General features: G+C 43.4%; 1 protein-coding gene across 2 annotated transcripts in view; it reads right to left on the reverse strand.

Moving 5' to 3' along the window:
- Nucleotides 1–18,377, reverse strand: part of MNAT1 (MNAT1, CDK activating kinase assembly factor) — a 119,815-nt gene extending 101,438 nt beyond the window's left edge. For both annotated transcript variants that reach the window (XM_027702358.1, XM_027702359.1), the window contains exon 1: nt 18,244–18,377. In XM_027702358.1, coding sequence (XP_027558159.1) covers nt 18,244–18,332 — 89 coding nt within the window. In that variant the 5' untranslated portion in view covers nt 18,333–18,377. The remainder of the gene's footprint in view (nt 1–18,243) is intronic.
- Nucleotides 18,378–19,328: the final 951 nt, after the last annotated feature.

Genomic DNA, 19,328 nt, shown 5'->3' on the forward strand with positions numbered 1-19,328 from the left:
TCATTCAAGGATTTTTCCTCTCCCTGCAGAGAACTCTAAGTTGGGACTCATGAAAGGTCTTCTGGCTGCTATCAATGGAAGCAATGCTAAAAAATAAATTAAAAAAAAATAGAAAAAGCAGATTGGTGGTAACAGTTGCGATGCAAAGATCAAACGTGCTTTACTGTCATTCCTGTTACCTTTCAAACACCTTTTGCTTTGTATTATCTTCACTTTCATTTATGTAGAGAAGAAAAATAAGCCAAACAAAAACCATCACTCTTATCAAGGACCATACTGAGCACCCTCCTGAGTAATCTCTTGTACCAGCTTTTCATTCACACTGGTGACAATTTTAGAAATCTGCTGTAAACCAAATCCCCCTGCCCAAGCTTTGAAAGGACCATGAGAAGACCCAAATGAGATCTGAAAACTCTCCCCACTCCAAGAAGAAAGTTGTCTCCTCCCAGCACAGCTCTTTCCAAATTGCAACACTTTCAGTAATCCACAAATGATCCTTTTATTTTCAGGAACAAACTTTACATAACATGAAGAGGCAGTTCCTTGGGATTTGTTTAAGCTAAATCCAAATCCAAGCTATACAGTGTTTGAGCAAAAGACAAATAGAGGCTCTGCAAGCTCAAGCTGTAAACTAAAACAAACATCTTGACTCCCACAGCATGTACTGGGGAGATTGTGTGGGATCACCTGAGATCAAAGTTTTTTCTGCATGGATGACACACACCTACCCCTTTATGTAGAAATGTTACCAGGACAGCGCTGTCCTGGCACAGCACTGAAGTTATCAACAAAGACATATACAGGTACCTAATATAGATTTATGTATTTATTTTTACTAGCATCAAATATGGCTACTACAAATGCAAAGGAATGCACGTCTAGTCCTACAGTAGCTTATCCTACTTTTAGATCTGGGCTGCCATAGCTTCCCACCCCATATTCTCTAGAGCAGCACACCTGCTCAGGAGCAGCACGAGGAGCTAATTAGCTGATAACTAAAACGCTAAAATTGATCACCTTCCTGAACTGGTTCACCATTCAGTGCCAAGAAGAAGTGTTGAAACAAAAGGAGAGGACAGGCATGTGACACAGGGAACATCTGGATTTCAATTAGCTGGAGTAACCGTGGAGACTCAGGTGAAAGTCAACACACACCTGCAGCCACTAATTTTTATTCTTTCTCTTAACCACACCACTTCTCTTCTGTTGCCTTTATACATAAAAGGTACGACCAGTGACGTCTGATCACGTACAAAGCATAAAAATATTTTACACCAGCATGGCCAGTCACAAAGCTCATTTGTGCTAGAAGCAGAGTGTGGGAAGAGTCCTAAGGTTTTGAGCACAAGCAACAATACCACTGAAAGGGCACGACCACAGATGCTTGGCAAAGCACAACCTTTCTGCTCTAATTCAGCTTAAAAATGCACAGACAAAACCTGCACGTGAAGGCACAGGGCTGCCAAAGTGTCCCAGAAATCACACAGAGGGGCAGTTGCACAACAGGTTTTGTCTGGTGGCAAAAAGACCTTGTTGCTGCTGTGTATCCCCACCTCCTCCCTGCCCCTGCACTGGCATCGCAGCCTCCTGCCCCTCAGGTGTGCCCACACAACACAACTGTGTGTGAGGATGGATAACAAAGCAAACAGAATAACTAATCAAAGTGTGGGAGAAAAAAGCACGTCCCTTATAACCCCACTCCTTTTGAAACTCTCTTTATACCCAGCTTCCTTTCCCCAGGACCAGAACTTCAGTTTTCAGTCTTGCTCAGTAGCACTGGGATGATCCAGTGAATTACTTGCCCAGACACCAGGTTGTACAAATCACCAGCTGTCTACGAGCTAAATGCTGTAACACAAAATTTAAGGCCTTGAGCAACCTGGTCTAGTGGGAGATGTACCTGCATGTGGCAGGGGTGGGTGAGACTAGATGATCTTTATAGCCCATTCCAACCCCTTAACATTCCATGAATCTATGATAAAATAAAACTCCTCTAAGAACTCCAAAACTATACTGCAGAGCAAAGCTAGAGTATAATTACCTTAACTAATGTAAATACCCTTTTCTGCAATGCCCAACATCTATTTATAGGATTGGCACAATCTAAGTTCAACATTTTTCATTATGAGGCTCTCAAAAGGCTGGTTTTGTTTGCTGTGGAAGCATGTTGTGTGCTTTGGGGTGAAAGGTGGGTGGAAAAGAAGTTCTACATTCCCCTTATAGTGCATTTAAAAATGTAGAGATCCCTGCAAAAGCATGATAATTTTTCGCATCAGTAAGTGAGGTATATCACAGGAGAAATACATAGGCATAATAAGTTTTATATCCAGAGTGCTACAGAAATGGAAGAAATCAATAATCCTCTTATTCATTACATATGCTTGATACATCCAAATAATAACTGATTAAAATATTCTCTGATTATGGCCTAAAACAGGTCCTGCAAGATAAAAAAATACCATTCTACATCAATAATAGTACCCTACCATATATACAGAGGAATCACACTAAGACTGAACAAGGAGTCCTTATTTTAGTATTTTCTAATTTCTGGGTGCTAAACTCCAAAACAAAGCTTGGAATGTAGCTTTTATATGCAATTCATACATTCTTCAACAGATTCCAGGTAAAAATACTCAAATTATCCTTAGTGAATCTGAAAAAAAAAAATAAATCTGCAGATATTAGGAAAGGAAAATAAACAGAGTTTTATTAATGTAGTCACTCCAAACTTGCACCAAAAAAAATGCTCTCACCACGAAATGAAATTTGACCAGTATATTTATTGCAATCCTTAGTCAAAAGAGGTCAGTGCTAAAGACTGGCAAGTAAAAGATCTGATATCACTCAGGGAAAGATGAGGAACAGAAATTTCAGACCTTTACACTGATAATATTTAAAGGGGGGGGGGCAACACAAACCTACACCTCTCCCTCGTCTCATTCACCTTCAGCTTCTACTGTAAATAGTCCAAACCAAATATGAAAAGTGACTGCATTAGGACAAACTCCAAGTCTACTGCTATCAACTTATCTTAAATAAACTGTTTGTCTCTGTTAAGTAAACTATTTAACAGAAAATTGACTGTCAGAAAAACTGATGTACATTTTTTAGCAGTGAAAATAAATCATACGTGTTTGATCCCAAAAATAATCATCACAGGGAGAGTCTTTCTATTTCTATGGGTTACTGGCATGAGTGGGGCTACACTGGCACTCAAGCCCCCGATGAACTGAGCCAGCCTTTTGAAACAACAGTCTTGTTAGCTGAGCTCTTTTAATCCATTCCTCTGCTGTACTGCTCTGCATCCCAAATGGCCAGGAAACAAGAATTATAATTAGAAAATTGAATTTTTTTAATTAGCCAACATAAATTCGGTAAATACAGAAATCAGTCCACAGTGGAAGTGTCTGTCACTGATACAGAGCTGATATTGCCCAGGATGAGATCCCTACAACAGAGTGCACAGCAAATGTTCACTTTCCTACTTTAGGATGTGTCAGATTCACTCGCCCACACCAGACCTCCTCTAGTAAGCAAAGGGACTCTGCAAGCATTAAAAATCAGGCAGAGAAGAATTCAGAAGGTAAAAAAGCAATGTTCTTGTAGGGCCATGCACTAGGGACCGGGAACCATCCGGAGCAGGGATTACAAGCCGGGGTGCCGCAGGGACCGCAGGATACGCTGCTTTTCCCACAGCTTCCTTCCCTTGGGCAAGGGCTCACACAGCAGCAGGGCAGAGCTGACTGAGGGGACAAAAGGCAGCTCCTCCCTGCCCCATGCTGGCTGTGCTCTCAGGGCCTCCACCCAAGCCTGTGCCATGTGGAGTGCTCCATGCTGGCAGTGCCAAGGAACCTGCTCCAGAGCTGCCCCTCCCAGGAGGTGCCAGTCCGACACCTTCTCCTGGTCTGCTCCAAGAGGAGACCACCAAGGGCAAGTGTTAAGTCCTGCTAAAGATTGAATAAAATTGTGGGGCTGCTTCACACACCTGAAACAGTTAAAAATATCCATATAATATGTTCAGCATATTGTTTTCCTTGGCAAAGCTGGTAAAATGTGCATAAGAAGCTGGATTAAAAAAACATGTGGGAAAACATCCTGATCAGCTCTGCCAGTGTAACGCTCCAACTAAATTAAAGCAAGAAAATAAGAACTGTCAAAAGCAATCAGGATACATGTGCCATGCAAATGCGGCTTTCTCCTGGTACTAAATTAAAATTTCTTTTCAAAAATCTTAATAGATGAAACAGAAAATTGCATACTGCCATGAAAGGGGGTGGAGTGAATACCATTCTGCACATTACCCTTTGTATAATAACAAAGGCAATACTATGTGTAGTAGAGAATGTTTCTGCTTATTAAATTTTATGTTGCTATATTCAATGGCATCACATTATATGCAGCCTTTTTCTGCAATTAACCTCCAAAACACAAATTAAATATTTATGGATAAGTGTCAATTATGATTATGAGAAACAATAAAAGGACCGTAAATTAAATAAAGCAGAGAGAACAATAAAGTTTTTTCACATGATCAAAACAATGTTTCAGTGTTAATGTTTTCTTTTTCTAATTGAAAATGTAAATGTACTCATAGGTGCTGTTATCGCATAAAATTTGGTAAACAATACCATCTTTTCAGCATTATGATTCACTCCCAGTAAGGAAAAGCCAAACAAGCCTGGTTGTTTCTTCCAGCCGAGCCCAGCAGTGCAACATTATTGGATGCTTCATAGAAATCTTCAGTTTGAGGCTGTCCAGAGTGCAGTAGGACATTTTCACAGTTATTCCTAGACTATTTCCATCTTCTGTAATTAATTATCCACAATTGTATATTTTTTCAGTATTACCAGCTCCCCCACACATCCAAAATATTTTCCCACTATTGTATTTTTTAACTAAGCAACTAACCTTAGGCTTGTTAAAAAAAACCCAAAAAACAAAAAACACACAAACCAAAAAAAAAAAAACAACAAAAAAAACCTCCACATAAATACTCAAATATGACACTAGGACAACTACCTCGTTGCTTTAAGGTCATTGCTTCTGTTTCCTGAGGCTGATTTTATTACAAAAATAATAAAGTTCTGAAACAAAACATTTTTACCAAACTACTAAAAGCAGTCAAAAGTCAGCAGTGACGACTTTAGGAATTGTAAATGACGTGGGACACGCTGTTCACAAACAAATCAGATTTATGATTATATACAGTTGTTCCTGTTACCTGAAATTAGAATTAGAAGCTCATTAAATATGAATATGTTTCAGAGAATGCAGAGGCACAGCATTATATTGATGAAAGCTTCATTAAATTTTCAATGATAGAGCTGCTTCTATATTTGTGAGGGAAGGACGCAGAGCAAGTAAGTTGGGGCAATTCTCCTTCAAGCAACTTTGCATCTTTCTACTCTCCCTAAAAAACAAATGAATTTTAAAACAAAATGTTGGACTAATTAGGTGTAAGAGAAAGGGATTGTGGTCCATTATATTCAAGGAATGATTACTTTCAGATCAGCATTTGTCTTGTATATGTTTGTCAATTATACAACTGATGTTCCAGAAAAGAGGATTCGGGAGAGAAAAATGAGGTTTGAATGATCAAGCTCATATAAAACACAGACTCTGTGCGGGTTCTGAACTCAATGGCACAGTCATCTGTTTAAAATATTCACTTAAAAAGACATCATGAGCATTGGTAATGAAGCCTTACCAAGCAAACAGTAAGAGATAACGTTTTGTGCGAGCAGGAATGTAAAACTATCTATCAAAGTCATGCAATAATGCAGCCTTAATTTTACTGCAGAGACTGAAGCCAGGAAGTAGACCTGTGACAGAAAAACTAGACACAAGCCCACTATTCAACTACATTTCTAATATTATCTTTAAGTCAGACAATTAAAACCCCCCATATGTGGAACACCCATCACCAGGCTACATGAAAGAATGCAGAATCAAAAACACAAAAGTGAAAATTCAAGTGGTCTGATCCCTCTTGTGGTCGTGCACTACAATATAAATTTATTATATCTCCACATCACATCAGCCGGTTTCCTTTGGAAAAAAAAGGCTTATGCAACCAGGCTGCTACTCAGCTCCTCCCCTCTATATCCATTACCTTATGTCAACTAAGTCAGGCAGCAGGGTAGAGGCCTCAATGTCATGTTATTCCTCTAACAACCTGCACGATATACAGGGCGAGCATTACATGTTTTCCTTAGAGTTAATGTGCAGGAACTGCCAGGAACTGGGATGTGCGGTTGCTCTTCCCAGCTTGTTTGGACTCCCACCTCTTTCAGCCCTCTGGATAGGCAAGGCTCAGCTAACACACATGCAGGCAATGCCGGTTTATCCTCAGACCTTGTTTATTCTGCCCTGCTCAAATCCTGCTTCGACACGTTCACTGTTTTTCCCCCCCCTCTCTAGTTTTCTTTGGCATGCAGAGTCAGCATTAAATAACTGACCTTCTCAAAACCACCATGAGGTAGCATTATCCCCATATTACCAGATAAGGAAATTAAGCCACTACAATTAATGCCTGAAGCATGCCCAAATTTCACATTCCTGATTTAAGAGTGATTAGCATTAGTGCTCCATAGGATTTCCTCTGCTCAAAGCCCAGCCTGCACTTCCACAGGGGCGTCCCACCGGCACAGCAGAGCCCCTGCGAAATGCTGGGCTCCAGGAACTCGGCCAACCCACCCCAGGGCTCTGTAAAGCAACTCAAACACCCAGGTGCTGCTCCAGCCCAGTGACAGAACACAAGCTCCAAGTGCCAACCTCCTTCTGCACCCTTCCTTCTTCCCCTCGCCAAGAGCTTTGGATCCAGGCACAGACTCCTTGCTCGGCTGATTTCCATTTAGGCACCTACACCTCTTCACCACAATGTTCAAGCACACACACACTCATTATCCTCACCTCTGATCTTCCCGTGGCCACCATGCCTTCATCCTCCTAGAACCTCACATCTTCCTACACAGTTCTTTAGCTCCAGTTTTTCCTCAGTCTTCCCAGATAGTTCTAAACCCTTCTCTAGCCCAGCCATCACTCCTTCTCTCAACTTCTCATGTAGTCACGTTCCTTTCTCCAAACAAGTCTCCCTCATGATCTTTGCTGCTTCTTTATTGCCACACGGTAAGACTGGGAGTCAGCCTCCCCTTCCAACTCCCCTGCAGCATTTCAAAGTTTCCCTAGACCCATAAGATGTTTCCCAGTCACACGTTCCCTGCAAAAGACAAGGTTCCTTTCCAAAACCTGTCAGCTGGCAGCAAAGGTTCCCACACAGATCCCATGCAATTAGAGTTCTTTAGCCTCATCCTAAGAAACAAACCTCCAAGGGGCTGTTTCACTCATACATCATGCAGATACTGCCCACGTAGAGACAGCTAATTCTGGACACATCTCCTGTATTACCTTTCCCCAAAACCAGGCAGATAGAATAGATATCTAGGGTTTGTTCAGCAAAATTGTAGGCCAGCCTTTGCTGCAAGAGTAGAAACAAAAAGGCTCAAACAAATACAGATATTCTAGACTGAGCTCAAAAGACAAGTATCTCTCCAGCTCCTGAACTCCTCCAAGCCTGCTCAGCTGACGATGTTCACAACAACATCCCATCACCCTGGCATTGCCCTCAGTCCTGTTAACCTCCCTGTCCCCCTTTATACAATGCAACCACATCCCAAAGCTATAGATAAGTTCATTTTTTTTCCAGAACAAGGGATCTTGGGGATTTAAGGGCAGCCTCTCCAGTTCACAGCAGATCAGTCACAGGCTTATCAAACTGCACCACTGCCACCGACGGTCCTTCCTGACGCCGCCGTTCAGGGTGCGTAAGGACTATTTTTTCAGTCTTTTAAAGCCCACAGACAGCTACTCCCAGAAGGACCTGAACTCCTCTGTTTACTCAAGGCTATTCATATGCTCATACCAAAGATTATCTAGTCACTAGCTGTACCTACCGATTGTTCAGCCCCTAATCCCCACAAAGACATCACGTTTGTTTTTTTTTTACAGGAAAACACATGACACCCTGCAAGTAAGGATGACAAAGACATTAAACATTAGTCTGCCTCCACTTGTCTGGGACAGAGATCCTCCTCCTTCACCCCAGCTCTTGTGATACATTTAACCCCAGTGCCAAACTTTCCTGCCCAGTTAGACCCAACACTTCCCATTCTGGCTCAGCAGTCTGAAGGTGTCAGCATTAGCCAAACCACTCCCTCGCCTTTTGCTGTCTAGGAACATCAGTCCTCCTTTGCCACCCTGGCAGAGAGACTGTGACAGCCTGGCCATACTGCTTGGCACTAATAAAAACTGGAGAGTGCAACGTTCTTGGGAACTTTCACCTCAAGATCGCTTCTTAAAAAAACCCAACAAAAAACCTGTTTCTCAGTTTGCCCATCCCACTCAGCAGAACCACTTCTCTATAATACCAAAGAAGTTGTCGTGTTCACATTAAGCCCAGGATTCTGCAAATTCTTATACACAGAAACTAACCTTAGTGCCAGTCATTGAGGCAGAACTGTGTGGACACAGCAAAAATAATTACCTACATATTTCTCAGTTCAAAGTCAAAATATTTATCAGACCAGATGACTTCCTCATTGTTCCTTTGTGGCAGAGCCATCTTGTTCTCACTCATCTCACTTGCCAACTTACCCACATTCCACACAAAAAACCCTGCAAGAACTTCCTAATACATTCTCTCCCCCTCCATGTGTTATATTCAAAACAAAAAAAAACTTAGAATATCATTTTCAGACCATCAAAAAAGTGTTCTTAGGTGAATTTTGTTACATATAGCAGTAGTTTCTGGTAAGTTCTCAGATCTGGTCCTGTCAAAATTAACTCCTGCAAAATATTGTTTAAAAAAGGAAAACCAAGCAGATGTCATTACAAAATTCAGTTCACTGCTAGGAGTATTACCTGTAACTTCTTTTACAGTGAGAGTGGCATTTCTGTGAGGAAATATCCACTGTTTCCTGCACATTATCAAACCAAAGAGAGAATCAGCAACATGAAACTTAGGTGTCCCCAACGCAAGCTCAGCCTGCTGCCTGTCCTACAGCCTATTACTATCAGGGATTTTTTTTTTTGTATTTCCTAATCATATGTGAACAGTGAAACACTCAATTCAATTTCCAAAATGTTGACCCAGCTTTTCTTCAAATTTCACCTTCGGTTTCTGGGGAGAAGAACAACCAGCCAAAGCCCCAAACAAAGAACATGCACACAAATGTAACTTCTGAGTTCTCCAAAGGGGCACTTTCGGATCTGCCCTGCTGTGAATTTACAGTTACCAAGACACGTTTCCTAAAATGACTCAGGAATATATTAATTTCACAAATAGTAAACCTATGCATATGGCTTACTAACATTTGGCAGCTAATGCAACCACACAGGAGCAAGTCAGATGTCCTTCCTCACAAACCCACAGAATTACTGGTTTCAATTAAAATGCAGTAGATGCAATTAAAAGAAAGAGAAATGAAAAACCTGCCTAATATGAAATTGTTTCGGAGGTTGTTGTGTTTGGCTTCTTTTGGAGAAGCCCTTGTTTTCACCACAGAGATTTACACACACCTGTGTTCGGCCATTACCATACCAGGCATTTACAACATTCAATCTTAGCAGGGTAAACATTTACCCAACCCAAAAAGGGTCCAGTATGTTAGAAGACTCTTCAAGCTGGGGACCCAAACACATTTTCATGACCATAGAATCATAGAATGGTTTGGGTTTGAAAGGACCTTAAAGATCATCTCCTGCTGGTCTAAGCCCCATCCAACCTGGCCTTGAACACTTCCAGGGATGAGGCAGCCACAACTTCTCTGGGCAACCTGTGCCAGGGCCTCACCACCCTCACAGGGAAGAATTTTTTTCTAATACCCAATATATACATACTCTCTTTCAATTTGAAGCCACTGCCCCCATCCTGTCACTACACACCCTTATAAACAGTCTTCAATCCCAGGCTGCAGATTTAACCAGACTGAATTTTCGGAACCAAGGAAAAAAGAATTTACTTTTCCATTTACTGACTGGAGAGCCAGGATATAAACAACAGCTTTCCTCTTGCTGAGATCACATCACAGAGTGGAACCACAACTTAAAATTTCCAAAAAGTACTTACAGGGAATGAAGAGCAGAGCTCTGTGAGCTTTGCTGAGCAGACAAGAAGTATTAGCAAGCAGACATGGCAATTGATAGCTCAGCAGAGAAAAGAGATTTTCTAAGTATGTCAGTTTTAAAACAAAAGAATTAAACTGAAGCATTAACACCACTTCATCAGAAGTATTAAGACCATGATTCAGAGCCAAATGTAAAAGCAAATATTCACTGTCAAAACTGGATGGCAGAAGGAAATAACCTCTTTGGTATTTCAGCAATGATTTAATCACCTCCCATGACTAACTTGGAGAGACTTTGGAAGACTAATGGGATGGAACAGGATCCAAAGAGCATTGAATCCCAATTAATAAAAACAGGAATAACTCCAGAAAGACTAAGAAGAAAGATGACCTAGATTTTTGTTCCCTAAGAAGTCAGGAAAAAGCTTTCTTTCTGAGGGAATACATTCCACTTTACAAAAAAAAAGTCATTTTGCTTCTTCCTTTGAGGAAGCAGATAGGCTACGATTGTGCAACTATTTCAACCACCAACTAGTTAACTTCCTATAGTAGACCTGACAAATGCAAATAAAAACCTCCCCAGTGCAACTCTCAAGCCACCCAGAAGAAATGAAGAGAATTCTCTCAGAGATGGAAATCACTGGGACTGAAATGCATTACATAGTTGTCATTACTTATCTCCCAAAAGCAAAGCAGGCATTTTTTGGACCACACCACTTTCCTGCTCTGGTTGAGATTTTTAGCTGTATGTAGTCCCAGTCTGCTTTAGACCACCAAGACCACTTTATGCTTTTCACACCAGTAGGGATCCAGGAATCTAATTTGAGGTGTGGTATGGTAATAGCAGCAAGAAAACAAGCCTATGAGACAAAACAGAGCACTTGCTCCCCCAGATAAGCCAGCTTTTTAAGCGTCACAAAGGCTAAATTAACACTGTGCCATAGGAAGGTCCTTCGTTCTACCCTATTCCCACCTTTCCTGTGGATGGTACATTCCTATAAATGACCTGGCACCACCTCTGATGTCTGACTAACCATTCACAAGCCATTTCAACTCACTAGTCCTATACAAACATCACCACATCAACTGACCAAAAAGCTTCTCATCTTCTACCAGGTCAGCAAACCAGATCAGCTCCTGCAAGGGTCCACTAAGTACCAGAGTCTGGTGACTCTTCTCCTTGTGCCTGCTGCCCATTCACAAGTCCAGAATCCACATTTCCATGGTTGAACCAGCACACTCGTACTGTTTGGACTCCAAAGCCCACACACCACTTTTCTTGGCCTAAAAGTCATATACATAACAGCCAACCTTTACATTACAAATGACAGCCCTGAATCATTGTCCTTGTATATCTTGCATTCAAGGTATTTTCTTAAGGAAAAAAAGCTTGCCAAGTAAAATTCGAATACATATTTAAGTCCCTCTAATTCCCACGTGCTCAAGTTAAAAGTTACAGGTCTGACAGATCCTCAGTGCCTACCTCTAGTTGGACTTCTTCACTCAAACTCCCTTGGCTGAAATACAGTTTTATGTTATTTTTCCAAAATCTCCAGGGCTTCCCTCCCCATCCTAGAAGAAAGGCATTTTCTTGAACCACACTGCAGAGAAGAATGCAGCAGAAAGCCAAGCCATCCTTTCACTTGGAAGGAGTTTAAACGAGAAGATTCCAAACTTCTTTTCAGATGACTCCAGCCCCACGCACTGGCATGAGACCCCACTCCCCTGAATTCACCAGAGATGTTCCTCCTTCCAACTCCCGGGGAATTTGACAGCCGCAGAACTCCAAAAAGCTCCTAACATTAAAATAAATATGCAAATAATGAAAACTCTGTTTCTTGGTTTCAGCAGCCGTTGGCACAGCAATTAGAGTTCTCCAAGGATGCACTTACCCCCTAATGAATCCCTGGAACAGTCATAACAGGGTGCAGGGCAGATTACAGAATCCCCACAACACGACTTGGTGAATTGATGTCTCCCCTGAGCAACACAAAGCTGGGCCTAGAGACAGCGAGCGTTTTTACGCTGTCTCAGTTTTGAAGCTTTATTAACAAATTAAATGAGAAATAAACACATCTCCCTCTGGGAACAGGAGGAAAAAAATGACATTTTAATAAGGAGCCCAGACACCTTTTCATACAGTTCTTGTGAACAAGAAAGAGAGCAGAGAAACTCATAGTAGAGCAAGTTCATTAACTACCATCTAAGATTGTGGCAGCACATGAACAAACCCCAAAACACCACAGGCAGCAGCTGAAATCAAGCCTCTCAGTTTTCTGTGGAGGCTGCTCTGGTCCCTGTGCCCGTCTCCCAGAGATGTCAAGCATGGAAAAGACACTTTGCTGAGACAGCACAACAGCTGGCATGACACTGGGGAAGGAAAAGTGTTCCTTTATTTTTGCTGCTCTGCAGACATCCACATCTCCTCCCTCTGCAAGCCAGGGTGGGTCACAGGTAGCTGGAGCAACAGGACTGACTTCTAAGAAAGTGCTTTACACACCAGTTTCCCTCCTCCCTGTAGCAGGCAGTGGGATAACAATGGTGACCCAGCATCCCAAATTAACCACCTTTTTTACCTAAGATTTTTGTGTGTCATTGTTGGAGACCATATGGTCCAAGTTTACAGCCAAGAATAAATCTCTTTACCCTCTCCTGTTTGCAGCAACAACCTTAACATTCTTGTAATGCAGGTTTTGATGGATGCATTTCCTTTCCTCTCCTTGAAAGTAAATCAGTGGGATACACTTAACCTCCCTCCTAAAACTCAACACAGGCCATGAAATCCAAGCGGGCAGAGTAAAAGATAATTCATGGTCTCAAGTGAAGCCAGGTGGATCACAGCTCCATTGGCAAGCACGCACCCAGCATGTGCATGCTCAGAAAAGACATTAGAAATCGTCTGAATAATCAAAAATTGTCATGCATGCACAAAGGATTTTGAATATAATTCTTGAGTGAACTTCTAAAATGCAAAGCCATCAGTGCACCTTAGAAACCAATGCATTGCAGAACTTGAATCAAGCATTGCTCCATAATTTGACACACTTTCCCCTGCACAAAAGCATCTTTAAAGCCAAGTGTCTCATGCCTTGAACCTCTGTTATACTTAAGAAAATAAACTTAAAAAGACATTCATTATTCTTGAACTAAGCATTTCCCTACTAAGTCCCATCCTAAAACAACTTTTAACTGCTAATTTATCATCCTCCCTCCCAGTGACAGGGAAGATTTATAGTGGAAAAGGCTTATTTAACATTTCTCTGATGCCAAAAACACATGGTGTTACACTTTTGGCGATACTGGTGAAGAAGCAACAACCAAGGAAAACAAACTGCTAAGAAATAACCCCCCAAAAAACCCCATTCCCATAATTGTAAGCCTTGGCGTGGTTCCATTGGAATAAACTGCAATGGAATTCCAACTTGAAGGTTGTTTACAGCCGGAGGCCAAATGTCCCATTTCATCCTCTTGCAGCCACCTGCCTATCCCTTATCTCCACCACAGCTCTGCTGTGCTTATCAGCACAATGATCCCGCTCTGCCACAAGCAGACACATTCCAGAGCCCCACTGACCACGGGGGAACTGAACATGGCAAACATGTGGCATTAGGAGAAAGCCACTGTGAGTTCTTCCAACGTAGGGTCAAGCCCACTGACACGGGAAGATACGCGAAGGACGAGGGAGGAGAAATGTTCCCTGCATATGTTACTGCTGAAATCCAGAATGAACACACTGGCAGAATCAAGGTTGGAGTAAGAGAGAGGTGGGAGGCCAACAGGGACACTCTCACATAGAGTATCTACCTCAGATGAGAGAGATTTAAATTAATGAAGTGGGGAAGAGGAGAAGAATGAACAGCCAAACCTCCAAAGCACAGGACTTCATAGTAAGAGGAACCTTCACTGCAGGCATCTGTCAAAAAAAGAAGGAAAAAACAGGACACACGTTGCCCAAGGAGTTCTCAGATATTTTGAGATTTTTTTTTATATAGGAAGTAAGAAGAAAAAAAAGAAGAGGAAAAAAATAAGCCATGATAAAAGGAAGGGCTCTTCTAGTTTCATTCTATCAAAGGGGAGGAACTGACTAAGAACACGAAAGTGGAAACAACCTGGCTAACAGAAGGCATAAGAAGGCAACTCTCACAATTCTTGAAAAGGGAAAACAGGGAGCCACAAAATAAAGAAAATAAACTCATGGTAAAATGCTAAAACCACAAGCTATCAGTAACCCAGGAGAAAAATACGAAGTTTACTGACAAATCATCTCAGCTAAATACAGGCTCTTCAATAATTCGAAATTCAAGGTATTTTGCACAAGGGCAAAGCAAATCACTGAAGGTCACCTCATTAAGTGAACAGCACAGTTAACAGAATAGGAAAGGTTAAAGCTTCAGGAAAGAAACTACCAGGAGGCAACACGAAAATATTCCTTCAGAATGCCTGCAGCGAAAGAAAGAGCAGTTGAAGCAGGAGCACATTAACCCGCTATTCAGTGGGAAGGAAAATCTCTAACAGATGATGCCAAAGCACTCGGGGCATTTTCTGCATCAATCTCCACTCAGTAAGACGGATTAGCTGGCTAATGTAACTCATATCACAGCAGAAGGAGCAAAAGCATGAGCCAGAACTGGGAAATGCATTACAGCAACTGCTCCAAACCTCCCGAGCCAGTAAAGCTGAGACTCTGAATTTTCCATGCAGATTTATCGGGAAACTTCAAACGGAAAGCACAGTAAAGGCAATATGCAATTGCAGGCAACTTAATGAGCCTCCATAAACCCATGGATGTGTAGTCCATAAACCTGTGGACTATTTCCAGGGGTTATATTAAGAGTACTTCAAGGTTTTCAGTTCTGGTAGGTGCAATATTTACCCTTTGAAAACGGACAAAGGCAGATCATCTCTGCTCTCTGCATTAAGTGCCAACAACCTAGAGAAGGACAAAAGCACCTGCCTCTAAAGAGCAGGAAACCAAACACACAGGGAAACACAAACCAGAGTCAGGCTCACCATCAGTCCCTGGGAAGATGTTGAAATAATCAGACAAATTACCTCTTTCAGATAACGAAACAGATACGATTCAACACACAATTTCTTAGGAAAAAAAACACATCAAAGGAATATAATTCTATCCAATGACACAGTAACAAAGCAGGCAGCAAAACAGCAATTACAGGCAAAATAGTTTTGGTTTAACAGGATTTTTGACACTCTTAAACTGACAGTCATATAACTGAAACAAACGCAGAACACACTGAAGTACTGGGAGATGATTAGAACCCCACACCCAGAGATAAGCTGTCATTATTTCAGTCAGAGAGAAAATTGGTAGCAAGCCCATTCACATGGCTCTAATCTTTTCTCATTCTCCACTGTTACAGAAAGTAACCAGTGGAAGAGGGTTATTCAGCAAGGAACTCACTGCAGGCAACTCCATATTTTGCTCTGCCTTGGTTTGATTTCTTTCTTTCACAAGACAGATCTCCCTGACAACATTTTGTCCACAAACTACACATTGGAAAATAGCAGGGCAGTAACAGAGGATAATCTGGGACAGTTTCAAAAGCTTGGATGGAGGGACTCAGAATCTAAAGTCACTTGAATCAAGTGCAAAAGTCACCTGAAGTAACATCTTGTTTAACAGAGCAAAAACATAATAAGTTGAAGAACACAACATGGAAGGCAAAGTTAAATTCTGCTCTGCCCATGGATATGCTGGGTGGTAAAGGGCTATAGAATCTGGGCTTATCCTGATAATAAATCAAACATGTCACTGCAAAAAAATAAAGACTCATCATCCTGCCTGTATGAAATGCATGTGAAATCATGTGAATTGTGTGAAAAGCACGTGAAATAATTTTGACTGTGGCTGATGTATTAAGGACTCAGAGGGAACGGCAGGTCCAGTTCCAGTAAAATGCAAACCAAGTGGAAAAGGCCTCAAGAAAAACAGTGAGAACAGTCCACAGATGTATTAAAAAATAATTTTTAAAAAAATCACTCTAGAGAGGAGACTGAAGGAATGAGGTTTCTTCAGAGTGGAAAACACCAAAGAGAAAGCCCCCAAAACATGCAGTGCATTCCTACAAAAGAGATGTAATCAAGAGTTCACAAGGTATACTTCATGTTGGAACTCTTAAATATTTAAGTTATAGCAAGTAAATGTAGACTGGAAATTAGGAGAAGTATTTTCAATGGTAAGAATAGCAAACTATCAGAATGGATTCCCTAAGGATAAATCTCCACCAGAAACTTACTTTAGTTCATTTGCTTTGAGAACTAGTTAAACATTCCTTCCTTGTGCCTGAAACACAGTGAATTCATGGGAGAACAAATGTCAGTTACCTCCCTTTTTTCCCCCTCCCTTCATTCACAGGTGGATCATCTGAGCTTCCAGGTTCTGGATTAGTTATTGTGAGAATTTATTAACCATTACTAAGAAACAACTTCCAGCATGAAACCTTTGTAACATTGTATGGAAACAGTAATAAAACCACAACCCTAAAGGAGCTATTGGAAGGAAAATGTAGAGGAAAAGTGACACACTTGAACCAGATCAAGATGGAGAGTTCTTAATTACAACGAAACCAAAGAAATGCCGAGATTCTACTCTGCAACAACAGAGGTGCAAACAACGAGAGCTGGGGGAAGCAGAGGCAGAACTCGTGCAGAAACAAGAAGCAAGGCAAGGACATCAGCGCCAAACACGGTGTCAGCAGCTGCACCCACAAAAGCACAAAACACCATTTTCTCAAGTAAAGCTCAGCTACAAAAAAAAAAAAAAACACACAGAGAACCAAAGCAGGAAAGGAAACTGAGACGTGCTGTCCTCTGCTGGAAGAGGCTCTGGATGAGCCTGAAAGCAGAAGACCATCAAGACCACAAGTCCTTTGATCTTCACTGAATACAAGATCGAGGGATCATTTTAAATCTGCTCTGTTTCGCCTAAATTTGGCTGTTGCCTTTTGAGCTTCAGCTAATGCTGCACTTGGACACAGAGAGCACCCCTGTCACCAAAGGGACACTCCTGATGCCACCTCTCCTGCACCACCACCACCAGGAGATCCACACCTTCATGGCAACACAAGTGCTTGTGTGGCCACAGAGAACAGGATCAGAGAACAGAATGGGAGGTAACACTTTTTCTACTTTTTCCTAAGACATTAAGATAAATCCTTTCTTGCAATTCAGTTCCTTCATTCACAGTATCAAGTTCACTTCCAACACAGTATCAAGTCAAGCAAAAGCTTTCAGGCTGGGTCTTCTGAATGTAATTCACATGTAGCTTAAAAAATATAAAAATACATCACAGGAAAGATGAAAAGACACAAAAACTCCAAACAAAAATAATAAGAAAAAAAAACAGAAAGGGCTGCTACTGCAGTATGAGGCTTCTATCATGGACAGAAAGAATGTAGAGTATAGCCTTTTAAACTTCCACATTAAGGATGATCTCCAGGTCTGAAAGTGAATGAGTTCAGACTATCTGCAACTTAAATCATGTAGAGCCAGTGCTGGAAATTATCTAAGGGTTGAGCTTTGGGGGGAAAGGGAAAAAAAAGGCATAATTCTTCTTGGGGAAAAAAAAAAAAGAAATGAGTGAACACGACCATCTGCACTGGTTCACTGGAGGGTTTTCAAAACGTCAGCAAAGCATTCTTCATTCAGGAGAATTAACACATTAAAAGGATCCAACAAAACACCTCTTTTTTATGTTTCTTATGTTTCTCAACTATTCGAGCACAGCGTTAAATACAAATAAGAAATGTTTAAGTCGATGAGAAATTTATTTTCCCCTGCGTTACCGGCCTCGCATCCCGAAGCCCCGCAGCCCTGCGGGACAGGAGCCCGTCCCAGCCACACGCCGGGTCCCGTGGGCTCCTACCCGCTTCCTCCCAGGAATTTCGCTGCACAGAGGGAAGACCCGCACCGGACCCAGCCCGGCCTGACAAGGAGGCCGGGGGAGGAACCGGCGGCACGAGGGGCCCGGGGCCGCCCTGCAGACACCGCTCGGGGCCGGCGGGGCCAGAGCCGCCCCCACCCCCGGCCCGGCCGGGGCAGCGACCCCTCCCCCGGGGCCCGCCGCCCGGTGCCCCCGCGGCCCGGCCGCACTCACAGCGTGTGCCCGCAGACGTTCACCATGAGCTTGAGCGAGGGGTTGCGGTACTTGGTGGTCTTGCAGCGCGGGCAGCCCAAGTCGTCCATGGCCGCCCCAGCCCCGCTCCCTCCGCCCGCCGCGCCTTCCGCTTTCCGGTGCCGCCGACAAACGGCCCCGGCGCCGCCCGCCACCGCCCCGCGCGTTCCGCGCCGCTCCACGGCCCCGCCGGGCCGAGCGGATCGGCAGCGACCGCCCGGCCGTGGGGCTGGAGCTGGAGCTGTGCCGGCCCCAGAGAGCCGGCTGTAACGGGGGAGAAGGCGGCACTCGCCTACGAGTAACCAACAGGAATCGCTGAGAGTCAATTGGATTGGAAAAGACCCCCGAGATCCTCGAGTCCAACCTGTGCCCCAACACCACCGCGTCAACCAGACCATGGCACCGAGTGCCACATCCAGTCTCTCCTTAAACACCTCCAGGGACTGTGGCTCCACCACCTCCCTGGGCAGCCCGTTTCGATGTCTAATCGCCCTTTTTGCGAAGAAATTCCTCCTGATGTCCACCCAAAATCTCCCCTGGCACAGCCCAACGATGTGTATCATCATCTCATCCTGTCACTTGTTACCTGGGAGAACAGACCTACTCCTAGATATCCACAATCTCCTTTCAGGTAGTTGTAGAGAGGGATAAGGTCACTCCTGAGCCTACTCTTCTCCGGGCTAAGCGCCCCCCCAGCCGCTCCTCATCACACTTGCGCTCCAGCCCCTTCCCCAACTCCATTGCCCCTCCTCTGAACACGCTCCAGCACCTCAATGACTTTGTTGAAGTGAGGGAGCCCAGAACCGGACACAGCGGGGTCCTTTCACCCCACAACCCGTCCCAACCGAGGTGCCTCACCCCGGGGCAACCACAGCACCGGAGAAAGTTTCACCGCCCGCCCCGTCCAGGGCGAGCCGCAGGTGCCGGGACCCGCCGCCGCCGCCCGCCCGCCCGCGGGGGCTCCAGGTGGAGCCGTGAGGGGGGAGCGGCACGGGGCGCGCGCCCGTTTGATTGACGGTTGCCACGGAGACGGGCGTGGCCCCGCCCCTCCCGGCGCAGCGCGGCCC

This window comes from Neopelma chrysocephalum, unplaced genomic scaffold (genome assembly GCF_003984885.1).
Source record: "Neopelma chrysocephalum unplaced genomic scaffold, ASM398488v2 Primary Assembly neopelma1_183, whole genome shotgun sequence".
NCBI classification, from domain to species: Eukaryota; Metazoa; Chordata; class Aves; order Passeriformes; family Pipridae; genus Neopelma; species Neopelma chrysocephalum.